Source organism: Phoca vitulina, unplaced genomic scaffold (genome assembly GCF_004348235.1).
Source record: "Phoca vitulina isolate PV1807 unplaced genomic scaffold, GSC_HSeal_1.0 scaffold32, whole genome shotgun sequence".
NCBI lineage: Eukaryota > Metazoa > Chordata > Mammalia > Carnivora > Phocidae > Phoca > Phoca vitulina.
In genome coordinates, this window is record NW_022589735.1 from 23932851 (window position 1) to 23953457 (window position 20607).

The 20607-nt window shown below is 37.1% G+C and overlaps 1 protein-coding gene across 4 annotated transcripts in view; it reads right to left on the reverse strand.

Annotated features, from left to right (window-relative positions):
• The window catches only part of YTHDC2 (YTH domain containing 2), a 69765-nt gene that overhangs the window by 7238 nt on the left and 41920 nt on the right, over window positions 1-20607 (reverse strand). For all 4 annotated transcript variants that reach the window (XR_004301901.1, XM_032425052.1, XM_032425051.1 and 1 more), the window contains 9 exons: window positions 19451-19556; window positions 18304-18423; window positions 17521-17793; window positions 14483-14609; window positions 13187-13392; window positions 12655-12850; window positions 10040-10149; window positions 6788-7080; window positions 3686-3863 (listed from right to left, as the gene is read on the reverse strand). Coding sequence is in view for 3 of the 4 variants with exons in the window: in XM_032425052.1 (XP_032280943.1) it covers window positions 3686-3863; window positions 6788-7080; window positions 10040-10149; window positions 12655-12850; window positions 13187-13392; window positions 14483-14609; window positions 17521-17793; window positions 18304-18423; window positions 19451-19556 (1609 nt within the window). In the remaining variant the exon portion in view is untranslated. The remainder of the gene's footprint in view (window positions 1-3685; window positions 3864-6787; window positions 7081-10039; window positions 10150-12654; window positions 12851-13186; window positions 13393-14482; window positions 14610-17520; window positions 17794-18303; window positions 18424-19450; window positions 19557-20607) is intronic.

The following is a 20607-nucleotide window of genomic DNA, read 5'->3' on the forward strand; positions in this document are numbered from 1 at the left end:
TAAGCAAAATCAAATCCAATAATATTTAAAACAATAATCATCGTGACCAAGTGAGGCATAAACATTACAAAAACAGTCAATGACATCCACTTTATTAATAGAAGAAATAAAGAATTCTGTTATCATTTCAGTAGATGTAAAAAAAAAAAAAAGCACTGAACATAATTCAACATTTATTCCTAATAAATCCTCTCAGCAAAGTGCATCCAAAAGGAAACATCCCACAGTTATGTTATCATAAATGGTGACAGGTTTAACTAGGGGCTAGCTTTCCCTCTAAGATCAAGGCAAAGATGTCTGCTCTCAACACTTTTTATTAAACATTTTACTGGACGTTCTAATCAGAGAGAACAGGCAAGAAAAGAAATAAACAGAATCAATACTAGAGAGGAAAAAAGCAAAACGACCTTTATTAAGAGATGAAATGATTATGCATGTAGAGAATCCTGAGAAATCTACATAAAAAGCTAACAGAATTAATAAATGAAATAAGATCGTGGCATATTGGGTAAATATACAAAAGTCAAATGTATTTCTATATGCTAGCCATGAACTGGAAATTAAAAATTTAAAGAACAGCATCAAAAATATAAAATACTTAGAGATCAACTTAACAAAAAATATGTAATACCTGAACTCTGAAATTTACAAAACACTCTTGTGAAAAATTAAAGAATATCAAAAGAAATGCAGATGTATACCATGCTTATGGATTAGGAAACTAAAACCTGTTGTCAGTTTTCTTTAAACTGACCTACAGAATCAATGCAATTCCACTTGATACCAAAAAATGTTTCTGTAGAAATTGACAAGCATTTTCTAAAGTTTATATGAAAGAATACTGGAACACCTAGAATACCAAAACAATTTTAAAAAACAACAGAGTTGGAGAAAAAAAATTAACTGGTTTCAAGCTTAGTATAAGGCTACTATAAACAACTCACTGTAGCAGAGGCAAAACAGAGAGGTATAAAGATCAATGCAACAGAACAGAGTCCAATAGGTAGATCACATTATTTATGGTCAATCGATTTTTGACAAAGGTGCCAAGATAATTCAAAGGAAAAGGTAATCTTTTCAACAAATGGTGCTAGAACAACTGTATAGGCAAATGATAAAATATGGCCCGTGACCCGCTCATACTATAAACAAAACTTAAAACAGAGCATCTAGCTAAATGTAAGAGCTCTCACTACAACATTTCTAGAAGAAAACATAGGAGAAAATCTTTGTAATCTTGAGTTAAACAAAAATTTCTCTTTTTTTTTAAGATTTATTTATTTGAGAGAGTGAACACGCTCATGTGCACGTGTCAGTGGGGAGAGGGGCAGAGGGAGAGAATCTTCAAGCAAACTCCCCACTGAGAGTGGAGCCCCATGGGGGAGGGGGTGTCTCAATTTCAAGACCATGAGATCATGACCTGAGCCAAAACCAAGAGTCGGACGCTCAACTGACTAAGCCATCCTGGCACCCCAGAGTTAAACAAAGACTTCTTAGAACACAGGGGCGCCTGGGTGGCTCAGTCGTTAAGCGTCTGCCTTCGGTCATGATCCCAGGGTCCTGGGATCGAGTCCCGCATCGGGCTCCCTGCTCGGCAAGGAGCCTGCTTCTCCCTTTCCCATTCCCCCTGCTTGTGTTCCTGCTCTCACTATCTCTCTCTCTGTCAAATAAATAAATAAAATCTTTAAAAAAAAAAAAAGACTTCTTAGAACACAAAAAATATGAACCATAAGACAAAAAGATAGAAAAAGATAGCTACAACGGACTTCATCAAAATGAAAAACACTGCTCTTCAAAAGTCACTTGTTAAGAAAATGAATATGCAGGCACAGACTGTTAGAAAAAGTTGCAAAGCATATATAATTAAGATCTATATCTAGAATACATTTCTTAAAATCTTTCTATTAAATAAAAAAGACAACCAACCAATAAACAACCAAAAAAAGTTAAGCAAAAATTTGAACAGATACCTCACCCCAAAGAAAATTCAGGAACAGCAAATAAGCACATGAAGAGAGGCTCAACATCAGTAGTCATTGGGGAAACACAAATTAAAACTACAATCGGGTATCACTATGTACCCACCAGAACGGCTAACATTAAAGAGATTAATAATGTCAAGTATTGTCAAGAACATGGAGCATTTGGGACCCTCACAGATGATTGAAGGGAATGGAAAAAAGCATAGCCATTCTGGAAAATAGCTGGATAGTTTCTTATAAAGTTAAACATGCACTTAACCATACAATCCCACAATTCTACTCCTGGATGTTTACCCAAGAATAGAAACCATACGTACACACACAGACTTGTCCTTGAATATTATAGCAGCTTTATTCATAACAGCCAAAAAGTGGGAAACAATCCAAATGTCCAACTGGTGAATGGATAAACATTCCGTGGTATTAGCCATACTATCCAGCAATAAAAAGTAATGAACTAATAATACACTGAATAATTTGGATGAATTTCAAAAGTGAAATAACCCAGTCACAAAAAACTACATACATATGATTCCATTTAGAGCAAATTGCAGAAAAGGCAAAACTCTAGGGACAGAGAGCAGTTCGGCCGCTGTCATGATCCAGGGCTGGTGGGAATGTCCTGTATGTGGCTGTGATACGTTTATATAATTATATACATTTGTCAAAATTCACTGAATTGTACAGTTTAAACTGATTGAATCTTACTGTGTATATACCTAAATAAAGATACTTAAAAATAAAACACCCTAAAACCTAAGAATGCAAATCCACAAAAAACATTTATTTTCCTCTTATTTAACAAGAGTGTTTCATCTAAAACTAATGACGTAATGTATGGTGATTAACATAACAATAAAAAATTTTTTAAAAAAGAGTGTTTCAGCAGACATTTTCCCCAGAACACAACATATAGCTAAATAACCTTAATCAGGGCGCCTGGGTGGCTCAGTCGGTTAAGCAACTGCCTTCGGCTCAGGTCATGATCTCAGGGTCCTGGGATCAAGTCCCACATCGGGCTCCCTGCTCTGCGGGGAGCCTGCTTCTCCCTCTCCCACTCCCCCTGCTTGTGTTCCCTCTCTCGCTGTGTCTCTCTGTCAAATAAATAATAAAAATAAAATCTTTAAAAAAAAAAAATAACCTTAATCAAATACTTACTCAGTACCAACAACACAGGAAATTAAAAGTAAACATACTCTAAACATTTGAAATCATTAGTATTACAAATTTTTTAAAAGATACATAGTTCTCAATTCCCTACCAACATTTCCTATCTTCTTAACCCCACCCCATCTTTTTAATATAACCACTGAATGGAAAAATCAATTAGTAATTCAAAGAAACCACTGTTTGCAATTCTGAAATTACAAATCTAAACTAGTTTGAGATCATCTTGTAACTTAACAAAAAAAGGTTCTAACAATACATAAAGGAAATGCTGGATGGCTGAGTTACGTGCCATCGGTAAACGATCTGTTAGTTTTAAAACATCCCAAGATGGGGATAACTAGAAATCTCTGGCAAGCAGGAAAAACTAAAAAATTTATGCAAGGTGTCTCAAGTCTGCCAGATTCAATTTATATCTAGAACAAAGACCACAATTAGTAACCAAAAGTAGAATTGTTTTGTCATTTTGCTTCAATATGTAACATGAAATGTGCTAGCAATCTGTTCCTTGCTACATCAACTTGTAGATACTCTACCTTTCCCGAGGATGGAGGAGAAGGGCTAGCACAAGGACTTGGGTAGCTACTGCTGTCTGTAGATTTCACAGAAGATTGATCCGATCGGTCATCGGTGCTTCGTTTAGGATGTAAAATTCCTCTATCTTTGTACTTCTGAGGTGGGTGCAGTGCTGGAGATGGAGATTTCATCAATACTCTTAAGTGGGAAGGAGGAAATAAAGATCAGTGACACACAAGTTCATAATATAAAGCAGATTCCATTTCAAACCAAAGTTCCAGTGGCATTATGATATATGGAGTAATATTTAAGAAGGGAATTTCGTTTTCTCACACTTAGAAGTTAAAAAACATCTGAGATATTAGGGTGCCCTTACACAAACAATAGGTAAAAATATATTTTTAACAATCTACAGAAATTCTTAACTTAATGTTAACAAATACTCAAAGTATTATTTCCCTTACAAAATTCCTAACCTCTTGTATGATGCTATTGGAGAGGTCTTTAACATTATATAATTATTTAAATACAAGTATGCTGGGCGCCTGGGTGGCTCAGTCGTTAAGCGTCTGCCTTCGGCTCAGGTCATGATCCCAGGGTCCTGGGATCGAGCCCCACATCGGGCTCCCTGCTTAGCGGGAAGCCTGCTTCTCCCTCTCCCACTCCCCCTGCTTGTGTTCCTGTTCTCGCTGTCGCTCTCTCTGTCAAGTAAATAAATAAAATCTTTTAAAAAAAAGTTTAAAAAAAAAAAAGTTCTGACATGGAATTCATTTTATCTCATTTCTCTCGTAGAATGCACTTGTCCTCTGCCATCAAATTATTTAGAAAATGACATACCAACACATTGGTATGATTTAGGTTGGAACATGGGCAATTTCTATTACTTTAATAGTTTCTTAAACTATTTTAAAATAGTTTCAATAAAATGTTTTTATTAAAAGAATAGTAAATATAGTAAAAAAGTATATTACATATAGAGTAAAGAGTAAATATATCTTACCATTGCAGAGTGAAAATTCTAACTGTAAATACTTTCTCTCCAAGAAGTAATCTCACAAAGACTGTTAATTTCTCCCTCCAAAAATAAATCTTCCTAAGCATCCTCATTCTATTCCCCACCAAATCCACCAAGTCCAGACCTTATCTATTAATACTACCAAAAGTCTGAAGGTAGATGAAATTCCAGATCTCACTGTTCAACAGGTAAGAAAATGAAGAGTGCCAGGCTACAACTTGTAAGGAAATGGAAATGGTTGATTCCAGTATCACAGGTGAAAAACTAAATTTGTAAGACAATCAATATCTGAATTATAACTAATATTACATTTTATAATTTTGATTTTCTTAATTTTATTAAATTTCTAACTTTTATTAAATAAGCATTTATTACTTTAAAAGGAAGTTTTTTTCCAAAAATGTGTGTGTGCACGTATGTGAATATATGCACACACACCTATACATTTGCATTTATACACACAGACACATATACATACACACAACACACAGAGTCTCTATGAGCCTAACAGATTTTTATAGATGGGCCTAGGAATAACATTACCACATAACAACTTCTTTGGAAATCTATTCCCACATCCTAAACCATTGTTCAAGTAAGTTTTTAGAACAATCTTTTCAAAAGGTGGGTAGTGTCTAAGAAGAAAATGCGCCTTTTACTCTTCTATTGCCCAGCAGGGCCTACATCAGAGAGAAACATTCAGGAACACACATTATGAGAAGATTTTCTTGGCAAATGCCTGAATTATTCCTGAAGTGTAATATCTGAAGAACTTGGAAACCAGTATGGATTACTCCCCTTTAACAGAAGTCTGACCTGATGAAGCCGTATGCTTCATTCAAATATGCAAATCTGACCAAAAGAAGACACTAACAGCCCCATCTGATCCTTAAAAAACAGTAAACATCACGTATCTTTAATGTTTTCCCTGTTTCTATTTTCAATTTTTTTAACAATGAAATCTTACCACACAGACTTTCTACCAATATTGCCAAAACTAGCATCACAGACAAGAATATTGTTTTTGTTATCAATTATAACAGGGTAAAAAAATGTTTTAACTGATATAGAGAAACTTAAATTTGATTCTAACAAATGTTCTTACACAACAAATATTTTTGAATCATGGCCAATGATTCATTATAACCACTATTATATAATCAAAATACATTTTTGGATAAATAATTCAATATAAGGGCTCTCTTATTATTATTAATAATCATATAGTAAATAAAAATATATCTAATTGCTAAATGCTGGAAAGAAAAGAAGAATTTGGCTAAAGTGTAACAGATTTTACCATTACAGTAAATTTGTTTACTTATTATATGCCTTCCCTGGATAAAAGATAAACTCTCTGAAGGAAGAGATCTTGTCTGTTTGGTACACTGCTGTATCTCTTATAAGCACCAAGAACAACACACGTTTAATATGTCACTGAATAAATGAATGAATAATTGATCTCCTGGAGGAATACTAGTCAGCAATATTGATACTTAAGTAAGACTTGTGAGGAGGTTGTTCTTTTAATTGGCCACAGCCCATACTTCTTGCTGTAGGATATCTGGGAAAGTTATGACTTGACATATATCAATGAAAATATGTAATTTTAAAATATTGGTAGCTTTTTAACAGACCCTAAATTTGTGAATTCTTGAAATTAAACATTTTGAGTTCTTCCTGATAAAAAAAAATTGCCTTATTAAATGACTTATAGATACCAGTAGCTTAAAATCCTTCATATTATCTTAATATTTGTAAAAAACTTGGGGCACCTGGGTGGCACAGTTGGTTAAGTGCCCAACTCTTGGTTTCGGCTCAGGTCATGATCTCAGGGTCGTCAGATCAGCCCTGCTCAGCAAAGAGTCTGCTTAAGACTCTCTCTCTCCCTCTCCCTCTGTCCCTCCCCACCTCAAATAAATACATAAATCTTTAAAAAAAAAAAAAAAAAAAGGGTAAAAAACTCTTCCCATTTTATTGTAACCTTTTTGTGTATTTTAGATTATAAGTAATTTTTAAATATTACAAAAGCATGATTCCATGATAAATAATTCATTTTCCTGGGGAAAAAAAGTCTCCCGTTTTGCTAAAAATGTTATCAGTTTACCTTTCTGCAGTCGCAGACTCATCCGAAAATTCCGTATCTGCTGAGGTTTTCCTACTGTTATTTGACCTCCAAGACGATGCCAGAGGGAGTTCTTCTGAAGACATAGGCCTTGGCCTCTGGCCTATCCCCGATGGCTGCTGTAAGCCTGCAGACTGTTCTTCGGTGCTGAGAACAGCTATGATGGCTCGGATGGTGGCTTCATCAACTTGAGACCAGGGTTTAGACGGAGCTCTCATTCGGCGCAAAAACAAGCTGTGCCACTTGTGCCGGAGCTGCAGCAGCAAACCGGCCGCCTGTAACAGAACGATCGGCCCCCTCAGGTCCAGGAGGCCCAAGCCAGATGGCGAACCCATGTGCAAGACACCCACGTACTAGGGAAGGTCTGCAACTGTTTCCAAAGGACACTCTGCAACTGGTCAGGAAGCAGCGTATTTCATTCTTTTTGTTGCACCAATGAGATAACATTTCTTCTTTATCATATTTGAGGACTAGAGACACAAAATCAAATGACACAGGCCGATGGAAGAGACGGCAAATAGTGTGTGGGTAGAGTGTGATTAGAACTGGAACAGTAACAGCAGAGTCAATAAAGAAAAATACATTTAGTTCCCTTCCTATTTTATTTTAGTGCTTGTAGAACATCCACACGATGATCCAGAGGGCAGCTAGACTCGTAAGTGCAGAGAAAGGCCGAAGCTAGAAATATAGACAGACTTGGCAGTCATCCGTGCATAAATGGTTACTAAATCCACACACCGAGGTGAGGTCCCTAGAGATTGTACAGAGACATGAAAAGAGCAGAGGAAAGCCCAGAGTACTGGAGAATATCTAACATTTGAGGCACAAACACATACAGCAGAGTCAGTGAAAGAACCTAAGAAGGAATGACTTTTTAAGAAAGAAGAAGAATCAGGAAAGATTAATGTCATACTAACTTGTGACAAAGAAGTTGGGACAGGGGTGAGGAGGAAAAATGGGGAAGGGCAGAATTACACAAGGAAGGGTATGGACAACAGTGCCAAACATGAGAGAAAGGGTGAACTCAACACAGTGGGCTGGCCATGACAACATGGGGGACATGCTGACCTTGGCAAGGACCGTTTCAGGGAAGGGAAGGGCTGGTGCAAATGCAAGTGGGACTCCAGGAGGCTGAAGCGACAAGTGAACGGAGAGTAAAAAAGTAAACCTAACCAGTTGTCGACTATTGACAGGTTAGCTGACCACCTTCCCCCCTCAAAAAAAAAAAAAAAAGGATATAGTAGGATCTTTTAAAAATAGAGACGGAGCTTTTACCAGTATCTATCTTTTGTAATTACACATCCTAGCTAAGGCACAGAAAACTGAATGAATGCAAGGATTCATTAACTCTCTGAATTGGTTAAATACTAACAGTTGACCATTAGGAGGGGTTCAATGACGTAGGAGTCACATCACTTCAACTTGTTCTTTGTTATAGTTTTTAAAATTGTTGACTTTTAGCTATTTGACAGATTAAAAGCAAAATAATCATGCCATATTTACTTCTGGAGTTCAAGTCTAAATGTTTATGTGAAAAATTACTGTAGTAAACTTTTAATATGGCAAACCAACCTATTTTAGCCAAGTGAACCATAATCTGAAATTATATTAGAGCAACTCCCTTGTCTCCAAACTGTTTGGTGTAACAGAATATTGATACACAGCTTGGTGGATTTCACCACTTAATGCACATTCTTCTCCTTTCTTCCCCCAATAATATGTATACTGGAAAGTGTGCATTTGTCTGAGGAATTATTTTGTTTGCTACCACTTAATGAATCTCAACATTTTGAGTAAATATACCTCAGTCTGATTTTTTTTTTTTTTTAAGATTTTATTTATTCACTTGACAGAGAAAGACACAGTGAGAGAGGGAACACAAGCAGGGGGAGTGAGAGAGGGAGAAGCAGGCTTCCCGCTGAGCAGGGAGCCCGATGCGGGGCTCAATCCCAGGACCCTGGGATCATGACCTGAGCTGAAGGCAGACGTTAACGACTGAGCCACCCAGGCGCCCCTCAGTCTGATTTTTTATGAACTTTATAACCACATTTAAAACCCTTAATTCCTGGGGTGCCTGGGTGGCTCAGTCAGTTAAGCATCTGAGTCTCGATTTCGGCTCAGATTGTGATCTCAGGGTCATGAGATCAAGCCCCCCATCGGGCTCCACACTCAGTGCGGAGTCTGCCTGAGATTCTCTCTCTCCCTCTCCCTCTGTCCCTCCTCCCGCTGACGCACATGCTCTGTCTCAAATAAATAACTCTAAAAAAAACCCTTAATTCCTATTTCTGCATGTTTGCAAGTCTGACTGCTATCATGAGGTAAAAATTTATTACTCTAGGTATTCACTAGCTAAATAAACATAGTTCTTGTTTAGCAAGCATATACTGTTCCCAAACTCTTTTCTCCAGCTCTTGTAGTATCCTGGCATCCTTAAAATACCTTGAATATATAGCCTTGATCCATGGATTAAATTAGTTTTTAAGTGAATGTGTTGATGTTTTATGGATCAGATCCATATAAATGGGAATATGGTATATATCTGGATATTCTTATAGTTATCTTTTTGATCTTATTTTTTTCATTAATTACATATCAACATCAATTTTGTAACTCAAAACAAATTGATTTTGTATAATTAAATGTGTTGAGCATCTGTATTAACTGATTTGATGGCATAAGGTTAGAAAATAATGTACTGCCCCTTTTATTCCTGTTCTAAAAGGAGTAAACTATGCAGAAAGTTAAAGGGGGACAATAACAATATAGTAGGTGTGAATACCTTGAAATAAATAAATAAATAAAGGTGGAGATGGCATGAAGGGAAGGCTTTGTCAAGAACATTTTTAATTTGAAAAAAGACATTCATCTTTCCCAATTCAGAGATATACAAAAAGAGAAAACAGAATGAACTCGTATCTTTTTCTCAGAAACAGAGTTATATGAAATAAAGGGAGTTCTTCTGTACCACCCAACACTTGGTATTTTCTTACATACACAGAAATACTCAAATATCACTGTGCTTAAATACGAGCCACATCGAGGCTTTTCAAATCCTCTACTTAAATAAACCCCAATATGTCAGAGAATGCATAAGGGCCCTGTGAAAACTGAAACACAAACTATATTCTCTAATACTAAGGGCTCAATAGTAAAGGTGTAATTTCCAACATACTGTATGTCAATTTATACTCATTGAATGAAAGAAACTTATCACACTACTGAAAAGCAACGTACCTCAGGCTCTAGTTTGAAATTAAGCCACTCATCAAGCTTCAAAGCTGCCAAATTAGCAGTAGTTCTATCTTCCATTTCACTGTCACTACTGTCATTAGGAATACCATCCGCTGTTCAAACACATATTGAAAGGAAAAAATTTCACTTTTACCATCTTATAGCAAAAGAAGTCAGTATACACAGACACTCTGTATTTACACAAATCCGCCTGATACACTAACGGTTTGGATGGGGAGCTCTCCAAATCCAACAGTTCACAAATTGAGTCTCAATATTTATAAAAAGGGGGGAAAAGGCATTTTAAGGACTACAATCTCTAATCAAAATGCAACGAAATAAAAAAAAGACAAGAATGGGGCACCTGGGTGGCTCAGTCGGTTAAGCATCTGCCTTCAGCTCAGGTTATGATCTCAGGGTCCTGGGATCAAGTCCCGTATCAGGCTCCCTGCTCAGCGGGCAGTCTGCTTCTCCCTCTTCCTCTGCCCTTCCTCACCCCCCACTTGTGTTCTCTTTCTCTCTCTCTCAAATAAATAAATAAAATCTTTTTTTTTTTAAGATTTTTTTATTTATTTATATGACAGAGAGAGACACAGCAAGAGAGGGAACACAAGCAGGGAGAGTGGGAGAGGGAGAAGCAGGCTTCCCGCGGAGCAGGGAGCCCAATGCGGAGCTCGATCCCAGGACTCTGGGATCATGACCTGAGCCGAAGGCAGACGCTTAACAACCGAGCCACCCTGGCGCCCCATAAATAAATAAAATCTTAAAAAAAAAAAAAAGACAAGAACTTAAAAATCAAAACACAATCTTTAAATAATAACTGGATGAAGAAGAAAACTGAGAACATAAAGAAGGGAATGAAAACACTATAAATCAAGAAATGCTCGTGTAAATTCACAGGTTTCAATTTAAAAGAAGAAAAGGAGATGTAGCGTCTGGGTGGCTCAGTCAGTTAAGTGGCTGACTCTTGATCTCATCTCAGGTCTTGATCTCGGGTTCATGAGTTCGGGCCCCATGCTGAATGTAGAGATTATTTAAATAAATAAACACTTAAAAAAATAAAGATGCCAAATGTAATATACAATCATGTAAGCTTTCTAAAACAGTACATGAGGGGAAAGCTGAGAAATATAATAACTGAAATGAAATATAAACTAAAGGGAATCAACATCAGATTAGATGAGTAGGACAGATCAGTGATCTAGAAGACAGGGTGGCAGAAATCACCCAAGCTGAACATCAAGAAGAAAAAAGAATTTTAAAAAATTATTCAGCAAGCTACCACAGCCAAAATCCTGAAAGTTACTGACTCCTCCCTTTCACTCACCACCCATACAATCCAGGAGTTACTAGTACCTCCAAAATAATTTTGAATCTCCTTCTCTTCCTATCAGCTGCCACCGCTGTAGTTTTGAGCCATCATTATCTGTCATTAAGACCACACACTGCAAAAGCCTCCTACCTGCCTCCTCCCTTCCATTCTTCCTCCTGCAACAATCCATCCTCACAGCCAGAATGATCGTTTTGAACTTAAATAACATCATATTACTCCCTTACTTAAAATCCTTCAGTGTCAAAAAAATTAAAAAAAAAAAAAAAAATCCTTCAGTGTCTTCCCTTGCATTTACCATGGCTTACAAGTTCATGCCTTTCTTTCAACCTCATCTTACCCTACACTCTCCCCTTGATCATTATGCTCCCAATCCCATAACCTTTCTGTCAGTTCCTAGAACATTTCCTAGTGGAGAATTGTGGCCCTTTGTGCCATCTTCTCCTACCACGAGTTTATTTGTGTATCTTCACATGGCTGGTGGCTTCTCAAACTTTACGTTTTATACTCAAATCACACCTCCTCAGAGATATTTGTTCCAGGGTCTCTTTCTAAAGTAGGTCACCCCTAAGGCAGTCCTCTTTATTTCCTTCTTAGTAGCATGCAGATTATTTACTTTTTTTCTGTCTACCCCCCACTGCCATGTGAACTCCTAAGGACCAAAACACCTTGTCTATCCTATTTTCTGTTACATCTTCAATGCCTAGCACCCTTGACATATAGGAGTTGACCAATAAATATTTGCTGAATCACTGAATAGCAAAAAATTGAAAACAAGCAAGTGTAAAGGAGCATTTTAAATGCATTATGCCACTTTTAAGTGACAGAATATTTTGCAGCCATTAATATAAAGTATTTTTGAAAATTTATATTCTGCACAATGAAAATAGCAGAATGTAAAATAACTTAAAATATATATAACTTTAAAAATATCACATAATAGTCTTAAAATATTATTAAAAAGTGCATAAGGGAAAGGGGGTCATGGGTTACTATTATTATTTCCCTTAAACAATTGCCTTTATGTTAAACTATTATGTAATTTCAAGTGGGAGAGAAAAGTAAACTTCCTATCACCAAGATTAACCAAAAATGCACAAATCAATAACAAGTTACCTTAGAAATCAATTTTAAGAACTGAGGTATACTTTAGTATTTTCTAATTAGTTTTAATATAGCAAAAGGGAGCTACTCCTACATAAACTTTTGGAATTTCATATTTTATTTGGTCTAGTAAAAAAAAAAATTTCATTTCAAATCGATTTTTATTTCCTTATGATACATTTACCTCGAAATGAGGAAGGTTCCTGAAGAGCGTTACTTGCCAGCCTCGCTGGTCCACAGAACACCAACACAGTGACGGGGGTCACTACCGAACAACATCTAATATTAGCTATTCTGTGGGCTCTGGTCATCTCATCATAAATAAGCCAATCTGTGGGCAGTGCCTGAATCGCTGCAGCCTGACCATTGGCTGGAGGAATCTATCAGAAAAATAAATCAAAAACTTGTTAACTGTATTTACCATCTACTTTTAAACTGTAAAAAGTCCCTCAATGCAACAGATGATGGATATTAGTAGTCAAGCAAACATTAAAGCAAGTCACTGCTCATGCAGCTGGAACGCAAGTCCTCATTACCTAACACATTACCTCTTCCAACTCTAACATTTCATCAAAATTTTGTTCCAATGATGAATTATACATAACCAATTAATTTCTTAAAGCAGGTTGGTATTTGGAGCATCTTTTTGTTGCTCTTCAACTATGTAAATTAGATTAGTTTCACCTCAAGGCCTAAGAGCATTAAAAATGTTTTACCTTTTTATATTGAGGCTGACTGAGAACTGAAGTGGGATGAAACCGAACTTTTTTCTCCTTTGGCCCTGTCAATACTACATTCTCTCTGTCCACATGGACTAAATTAGGATACATGCCTGCCACCAATGCAGCTTTAACGACAGCCCAGTTCTCGGAATTTGTGTTAACATCTCGAATGTCACCACCACCTCGTGCTCTAACAAAACCTAGAAGAAGGAAAAAAACCACACCGACTTTTTCTATTGTGCAAAATATACTTTTAAACGTGTGCATTTTTTACAAAAATTGTAATAACCCATATAAGTTTAAGGATATTCAAATTCCACAATAATTAATAAAATCTCCTCTGTAAAGTTTAAAATACGGAATCAATGTTCTAAGAAGTTTAGGTTTGCTCAGGCTAAAGTAAGTAGAAGATTTATTGGGGACTTAGGGACTTTTAAAAAATACACATCCTTGCTATATAAAGTTCATCGTAAGATGCCATCAGAAAGGTACTAAAATTTAAAAAAAAAAAGAAACGTACTAAAATCATAGCTGAAAATCTAAACCATTCTTCTGACTGGTATTAATAACATTTTGGTTATGACAGACATGAATTCTAGAATGAAGACAATACATATATTCTTGCTTGAATTTCCAAAGCCCTTCATATTTCCTAATATTTGAGACCACTCTAAAACCTTTTGGTTCACTCCTCATATTACTTTGGCACTTTAGCTCATCCATGTATCGAGGCTCTAGCACTCTTCCTCGACTACATTCTCAATGTACTATGCTACTCAAAAGGAAATTTAAAGAAATAATTCTAAAATGACATAACAATACTGCCATTCTCTTAAAAAAAAAAATTAAGTGCCTTAAAGAGACTACTAGCTGTTTTATGTTCCAAAAATAAGAAGACCACATTTGTATCAACCTACTTATATATTTAAATCTATTATAGAGCTAAGCAACTGTTTATTAAGAGTGATAAAACAGAACTACAATATCTAAATTGCTTTTTGCCAACAAATATACTATAAATATAAATATAATATAAATATACTATAAATTGCTCACTGCCTACAGTATTCATATATTTCTCAGCTACAGCTTCTACAATATCATATTTTTAACCAACAAAAGCTGAGATCACATAGGCGTCTACAAAGCAGTTCATATATACAAGATATACAACAATGTGAAAATGTGATTAAAATAATGTAAGATGGCATCAGTTAACACTAAAAATACTATGAAGTATAGATAAGGTACTCTCAGTGGACTAAATAAGTTCTTTAGGGAAAATTTTACCTGATGCTCTAAGTTGACCAAGCAACTGAGTTCTCATGCCAATGATTATTTCCATGGTAGCTTGTGAAAGAAAATTCTTTTCACAAAAGGCTCGCTCCCATCCATCACTTCGTGCTTTCTGCCATGCCTACGAAAATATAATTATATAATAAGATACACTTACTAAACTCCTTAGTTAGGAGCAAAGTAACTGAAAACCACTACATTAGCTACTCAAGGTCAATTCTCCTTCTAATTATTTGATAAAATCTAGGCCTTCATTAAAAAAAACAAAACTCAAAGATACAGAGAACAGGGGCGCCTGGGTGGCTCAGTCATTAAACGTCTGCCTTCGGCTCAGGTCATGATCCCAGGGTCCTGGGATCGAGCCCCGCATCAGGCTCCCTGCTCTGCGGGAAGCCTGCTTCTCTCTCTCCCACTCCCCCTGCTTGTGTTCCCTCTCTCTCTGTGTCTCTCTCTGTCAAATAAATAAATAAAAAATAAAATCTTTAAAAAAAAAAGATACAGAGAACAGATTGGTAGTTGCCAGAGGCAGGGGAGGAGAAGGGGGTGAAATGGGTGAAGAGAGTCAAAAGATATAAGCTTAAAGTTATAAAATAAGTAAGTCCTGGGGAGGCAACTTACAGCATGGTGACCACAGTTAATAACACCGTACTGTGTATTTGAAAGTCGCTAAGAGTGTAGATTTTTTTTAATGATTTATTTATTTATTTTAGAGAAAGAGAGCGCACGCAGAGGGAAGGGGAGAGGGAGAGAGTCTCAAGCAGACTCCGTGCCGAGCGCTGAACCCAATGCGGGGCTCGATCTCATGACCCTGAGACCACAACCTGAGCAGAAACCAAGAGTTGGATGCTCAACCGACTGCACCACCCCAGGTGCCCTGAGAGTAGATATTTTTTTGTAAACTTTTTTTTTAATTGAGATATCACTGACATTCAACGTCATATTCATTTCAGGTATACAAAATAGTGATTCAGTATTTCCACATATTGTGAAATGATCACCACAATAGGTCTAGTTAACACACCAGAGAGTAAATCTTAAAAGTTCTCATCACAACAGAAAAAAATTTGTAACTATGTGCAGTGATGGATGTTAACTAGACTTACTGTGGAGATCATTTCCCAATATATACAATTATAGTATCATTATATTTTACACCTGAAACTAATATGTCAATGACATCTCAATTTTTAAAAAATATAAATTTTAAAATTAAATATTAAAAAATAAAATCTAAAGGGCGCCTGGGTGGCTCAGTCGTTGGGCATCTGCCTTCGGCTCGGGTCATGGTCCCAGGGTCCTGGGATTGAATCCCGCATCGGGGTCCCTGCTCGGCGGGAGGCCTGCTTCTCCCTCTCCCACTCCCCGCCCCGCTTGTGTTCCCTCTCTCACTGTGTCTCTGTCAAATAAATAAATAAAAATCTTTTTAAAATAAATAAATAAAATCTAAGACTTTATGATCAAGTAAAATTTATCATTAATTTACAATCAAATGCTATGAAAGCCATTGAGTTTATAAAATCCCAGTGAGAACTAAGTATCCATTAGTCTAAATGACCAGCTATGTAAAAACAGCTACCTCTTCAGATGTGTCTGCTAATTTTCTTCCACTGAAGTGTCAGAGGTTTTTAACTAAGCCATCACAACACCATTTATATGTAAGGATTCTACTACTCCAGTCCTCCAAAAATAGTCTCTATATCAACCTCTTAATTTATCTGAGAATGGGAAGTGTGATTTCTAGAAATCATCTATATGCAGTATAAGAAAGCTCCTCTTTTAAAATGACTTCTCTTGCTTTGGAATATAACTAAAAGGCCAAGGCAGTAATTTATCCTCTCTGCTTTTGTAGGAGCTGGGAAAAAAGCAAAGAATACATTGGAATTCTACACCAAATCTCCCCCTATTATCCACTCAACTAGTCTACTATAACATATGCTATCTAATAAACTCAACAGCACTGCATTATCCACTGTTCAATAATGCTCACCAACAGCTTGCCATTATTTTTTTAAAAACTATACATATTGGAAAAATCCTGTATGCCTGGAAAAGAGTAGTTCCTGTATAAACAAAATGAAATTTTTAAAAAATGTACACTCACAGCCTACATTCGAGAGAATTTAAGGATAAATGTCTACCTTTTCAGGAAATAACATCATCTTCTCCACATTATCTGAAATTCTACATTACATATCATTTCGTTCCCTCAGAATCCCATTTTCCTTATCTTTTCTTTCCCATTTATCACATTCCTCAATTTCTCACTACTGTTACCTTGAAAAGTCTTAAGTGATATTTGGATTTTACTTTGTAAAATTAAGTTCTTAGCACAGTGTCTTGAGTACACAAGAAAAAGATGTACTCTAAAAAAATAAATAAATAGGGGCGCCTGGGTGGCTCAGTCGTTAAGCATCTGCCTTCGGCTCAGGTCATGATCTCAGGGTCTTGGGATCGAGCCCCACATCGGGCTCCCTGCTCGGTGGAAAGCCTGCTTCTCCCTCTCCCACTCCCCCTGCTTGTGTTCCCTCTCTTGCTGTGTCTCTCTCTGTCAAATAAATACATAAAATCTTTAAAAAAATAATAAAATAATTTTAAAAATAAAAATAAAAAAATCAATAAATAGATACTAAATTCAAGATAATTTTCTTCCAAGGTTTGTTCTACATACTTTGAATAATATACATTGCTTCTTAACTGAAATTTTAGAGCACTCCCTGCCCAAGATATGATTAAAAGATAAGGAACTTGGGTATCAGAAAATGAACACAAGTAAATAAACATCAATATATGTATACACATATCCCTACATGGAGAAAACTGAGAAAATGGAAGAAAAAAAGGAGAGACAAACAGTGATCATTCCAACATATTAACAGCAGGAAGGTATTTTTCTAAGCTGGTAATAAAATGTGGCTTTATAATGAGACAAAATTAATGGGATCATATCTCTTTTTTAATTGTGACACTTGCCCCAGACACATGTTTAAAAGCAGCAACAAGTTCAGAAACAAAATGGCAAGAATAATCGGTACCTGGAACGCTCTGAGAAGGGCCATGTGGTCACTACAAGTTCCTGCAGTGAAGCGTTTCCTACAAAGCATGGCCGCCCGTCTTTGAGAGGCCTGGGCCGGCAGGACAAAGGGGTCTCGAGAGGCTAGCGTGCAGGCAATTGTGAGGATGGGGTCCAGACACTTTAAGACAACAGCGCACAGGACCATTTTACCAAGATGTGGCTCCACAGGCAGGTCAGCCAAGTGATAGCCCAGCTCGGTGAGATCCTCCCATGCATCCATTGCATCTATTGTCTAAATAAAAGAACATAAAACAGAACTTGACACGACCAAAAAACTATGTTTAATCAAATCACACACCTAAAAATCATCAAGAAATGAAAATGTAAATTTTCTCTTGCCACATCTTATAAAAAACATATTTTGCAGGGCGCCTAAGTGGCTCAGTCGTTAAGCGTCTGCCTTCGGCTCAGGTCATGGTCCCAGGGCCCTGGGATCGAGCCCCACGTCGGGCTCCCTGCTCAGCAGGAAGCCTGCTTCTCCCTCTCCCACTTCCCCTGCTTGTGTTCCCTCTCTCGCTGTCTCTCTCTGTCAAATAAATAAAATCTTAAAAAATATATATATATTTTGCTTTATATAAAAAAGAACTATATCTACTGTTTTACTATAATTGCCATGAGAGTATTATCCAAAGTACAAGATTATTTAAGATAGTATTTTTAAGTACAAAATTAGGTAAGATGTATCCTCACTGTGTTTAAATTTCAAGTAAAATGGGTAAAATAAAACTATGAAGACACCTACCTTAAGCATTTGTACAGCATTTCTTACAATTAGAGCTGGTGGTGGTTCTGGAGCTTTCATTAGGAAATCAGCAATAGGACAATTCACTGGGGCTAACAGCTTAGTATGTAAACAAAGTTCCTATAAATAAGAACAGCAAATAATTTTGAAATGTTGAAATTTATGTTGATTTTGACTTTCAAAGAAATCATGGGAGGGGAGCCTGGGTGGCTCAGTCGGTTCAACATCAGCCTTCGGCTCAGGTCATGATCTTGGGGTCCTGGGATCCAGCCTCACATTGGGCTCCCTGCTCAGTGGGGAGTCTGCTTCTCCCTCTCCCTTTGCCCCTCCCCCTGCTCATGCCCTCTCTCTCAAATGAAGAAATAAAATCTTTAAAAGTTTGGAAGCTAGCATCTGGCTCAGCACACCAGAGAATCAAGTTAATGTATTTCCAGTAGTTTTCCCTCGAAACTACAATGTCTGGCTATTCCATGAAGTCAGAAAACCTAAAGCAAAACAATTAATAAAGGCCAGGAAATCTCAGTGGACTCAGTTCCAAACTACCAAGATTAATCTCAGCATCTTAAACTGAGATTTCGGTATTATCTTCTGGACCTTAAATAATTTCTTTTCTAATCCTCAATGAGAATGTGAAAGATGAACACTATGTGGTTGTCAGATTTCTAAAATGTTGCATTAAAAAAAAAAGATATATCTATAAACTGTACCATAATTTAAATGCACTCAAGTAATTCTTTAAAATTTTAGAGGTTTATGGATCAAATTTTCTTGTCTAGGAAAAAAAATTAGATACATAACCACCTCCCATCATATACATTTTATAATTTTGTTTTAGGAATTGATCATTTAGGGGTGCCTGGGTGGCTCAGTCAGTTAAGCAGCTGCCTTCAGCTCGGGTCATGATCCCAGGGTCCTGGGATCGAGCCCCACGTTGGGCTCCCTGCTCAGCGGGGAGCCTGCTTCTCCCTCTCCCTCTGTCTGCTGCTCTGCCTACTTGTGCTCTCTCTCTATCTCTCTGTCAAATAAATAAATAAAATCTTTTAAAAAAGGAATTGATCATTTAAAAGTCCTACTGGTATTAAGTTGAAATGGTCCCTCTCCTCCCTCACCCATAAAAATAGCCTTTTAGAGTTTAGTAAATTTCTACCTGTAATGGCATTCTCAAAAGTTCTGGAGTCTGAAATTCCAACATGTTCTGGAATCGGAGTCTACTGAACAGCCGGAAACAAATTCCAGGTCTGCATCTCCCTGCCCTTAAAAGTGAAATAAAAAATTAAGATTCAGACAAGGAATAAAGACTAGACCAAGGCAACTCTAAAAGCAGTGCACTTTAGGAGACAGAGCAATGGACCGGTGTCAGGACATCTGAGTGTGATTCCCTCCTGTGATGTTTCTCCCCTCTGAATCTTTCCAGAAGGCACTTCATTCATCTGGGACTCATTCATAAAAACTCATGAATGACACCTACCTGACACACCTACTAGGGTAACGACAAAAACAAATTTGTAAGTAACATATGTATGAAAGTGAGTAAAAATAATGAAAAAATACATGGGGATTTACATTTCATCAGCTTTACTCAACTGACACAAGCACCGTGCTCAGGCCCACTGCTCAGAGCTGTGCAAAGTAAGCATTATACAACTCCAAGGGAGTAGCGTTTCCTGTCACCAGAGAGACTTGTATCATTTTCTGGGAGGTAGGAGAAAAATATCTTGAAGAAAAGCTGCCTCCCGTCATTTCCCCCAGAGTCACTGTATCAGCTAATGAATGGCCAGGCTGAATATGCTAAGTGACAGAGATCCAGAAATACCTTACCCTCACAAAGCTGCAACACACTGTGATACAAGTTACAAAATGAGACGCTAGACCACTGCTTCCTTCATCAGTACTGTCCTCACCATCAACCCAACCGCTTTCCCTCCTATCCAGCCTCCTCTGAGACATTTCCATCCTTCGCCAGTCCTTAAATGTTGATGTTCCTGTGAGGCTGGACCTCAGCCCTCTGCTCTCCTATTCCATCCTCTCTCCCAAGGGGATCGTAATTATCCTCCTAACTTCAATTTCCATCCACTGAGATCACTTCATCCTAACCCTACACCTATACTTCAGAAGTCTCTTAGCTCCACTTGGATTTTCCAGCCAACCCAAACTCAACACAACCAAAAGCTAATTCTTCTCAGCAACATAACCACTGTTCTCATTTTCCCTGACAATGGCACCACCATCCACAAAAGTTTCTAAGACAGACACCTGTATGACATCCTTGACTCCACACTATTCCTTACCCCTGGACATACGATC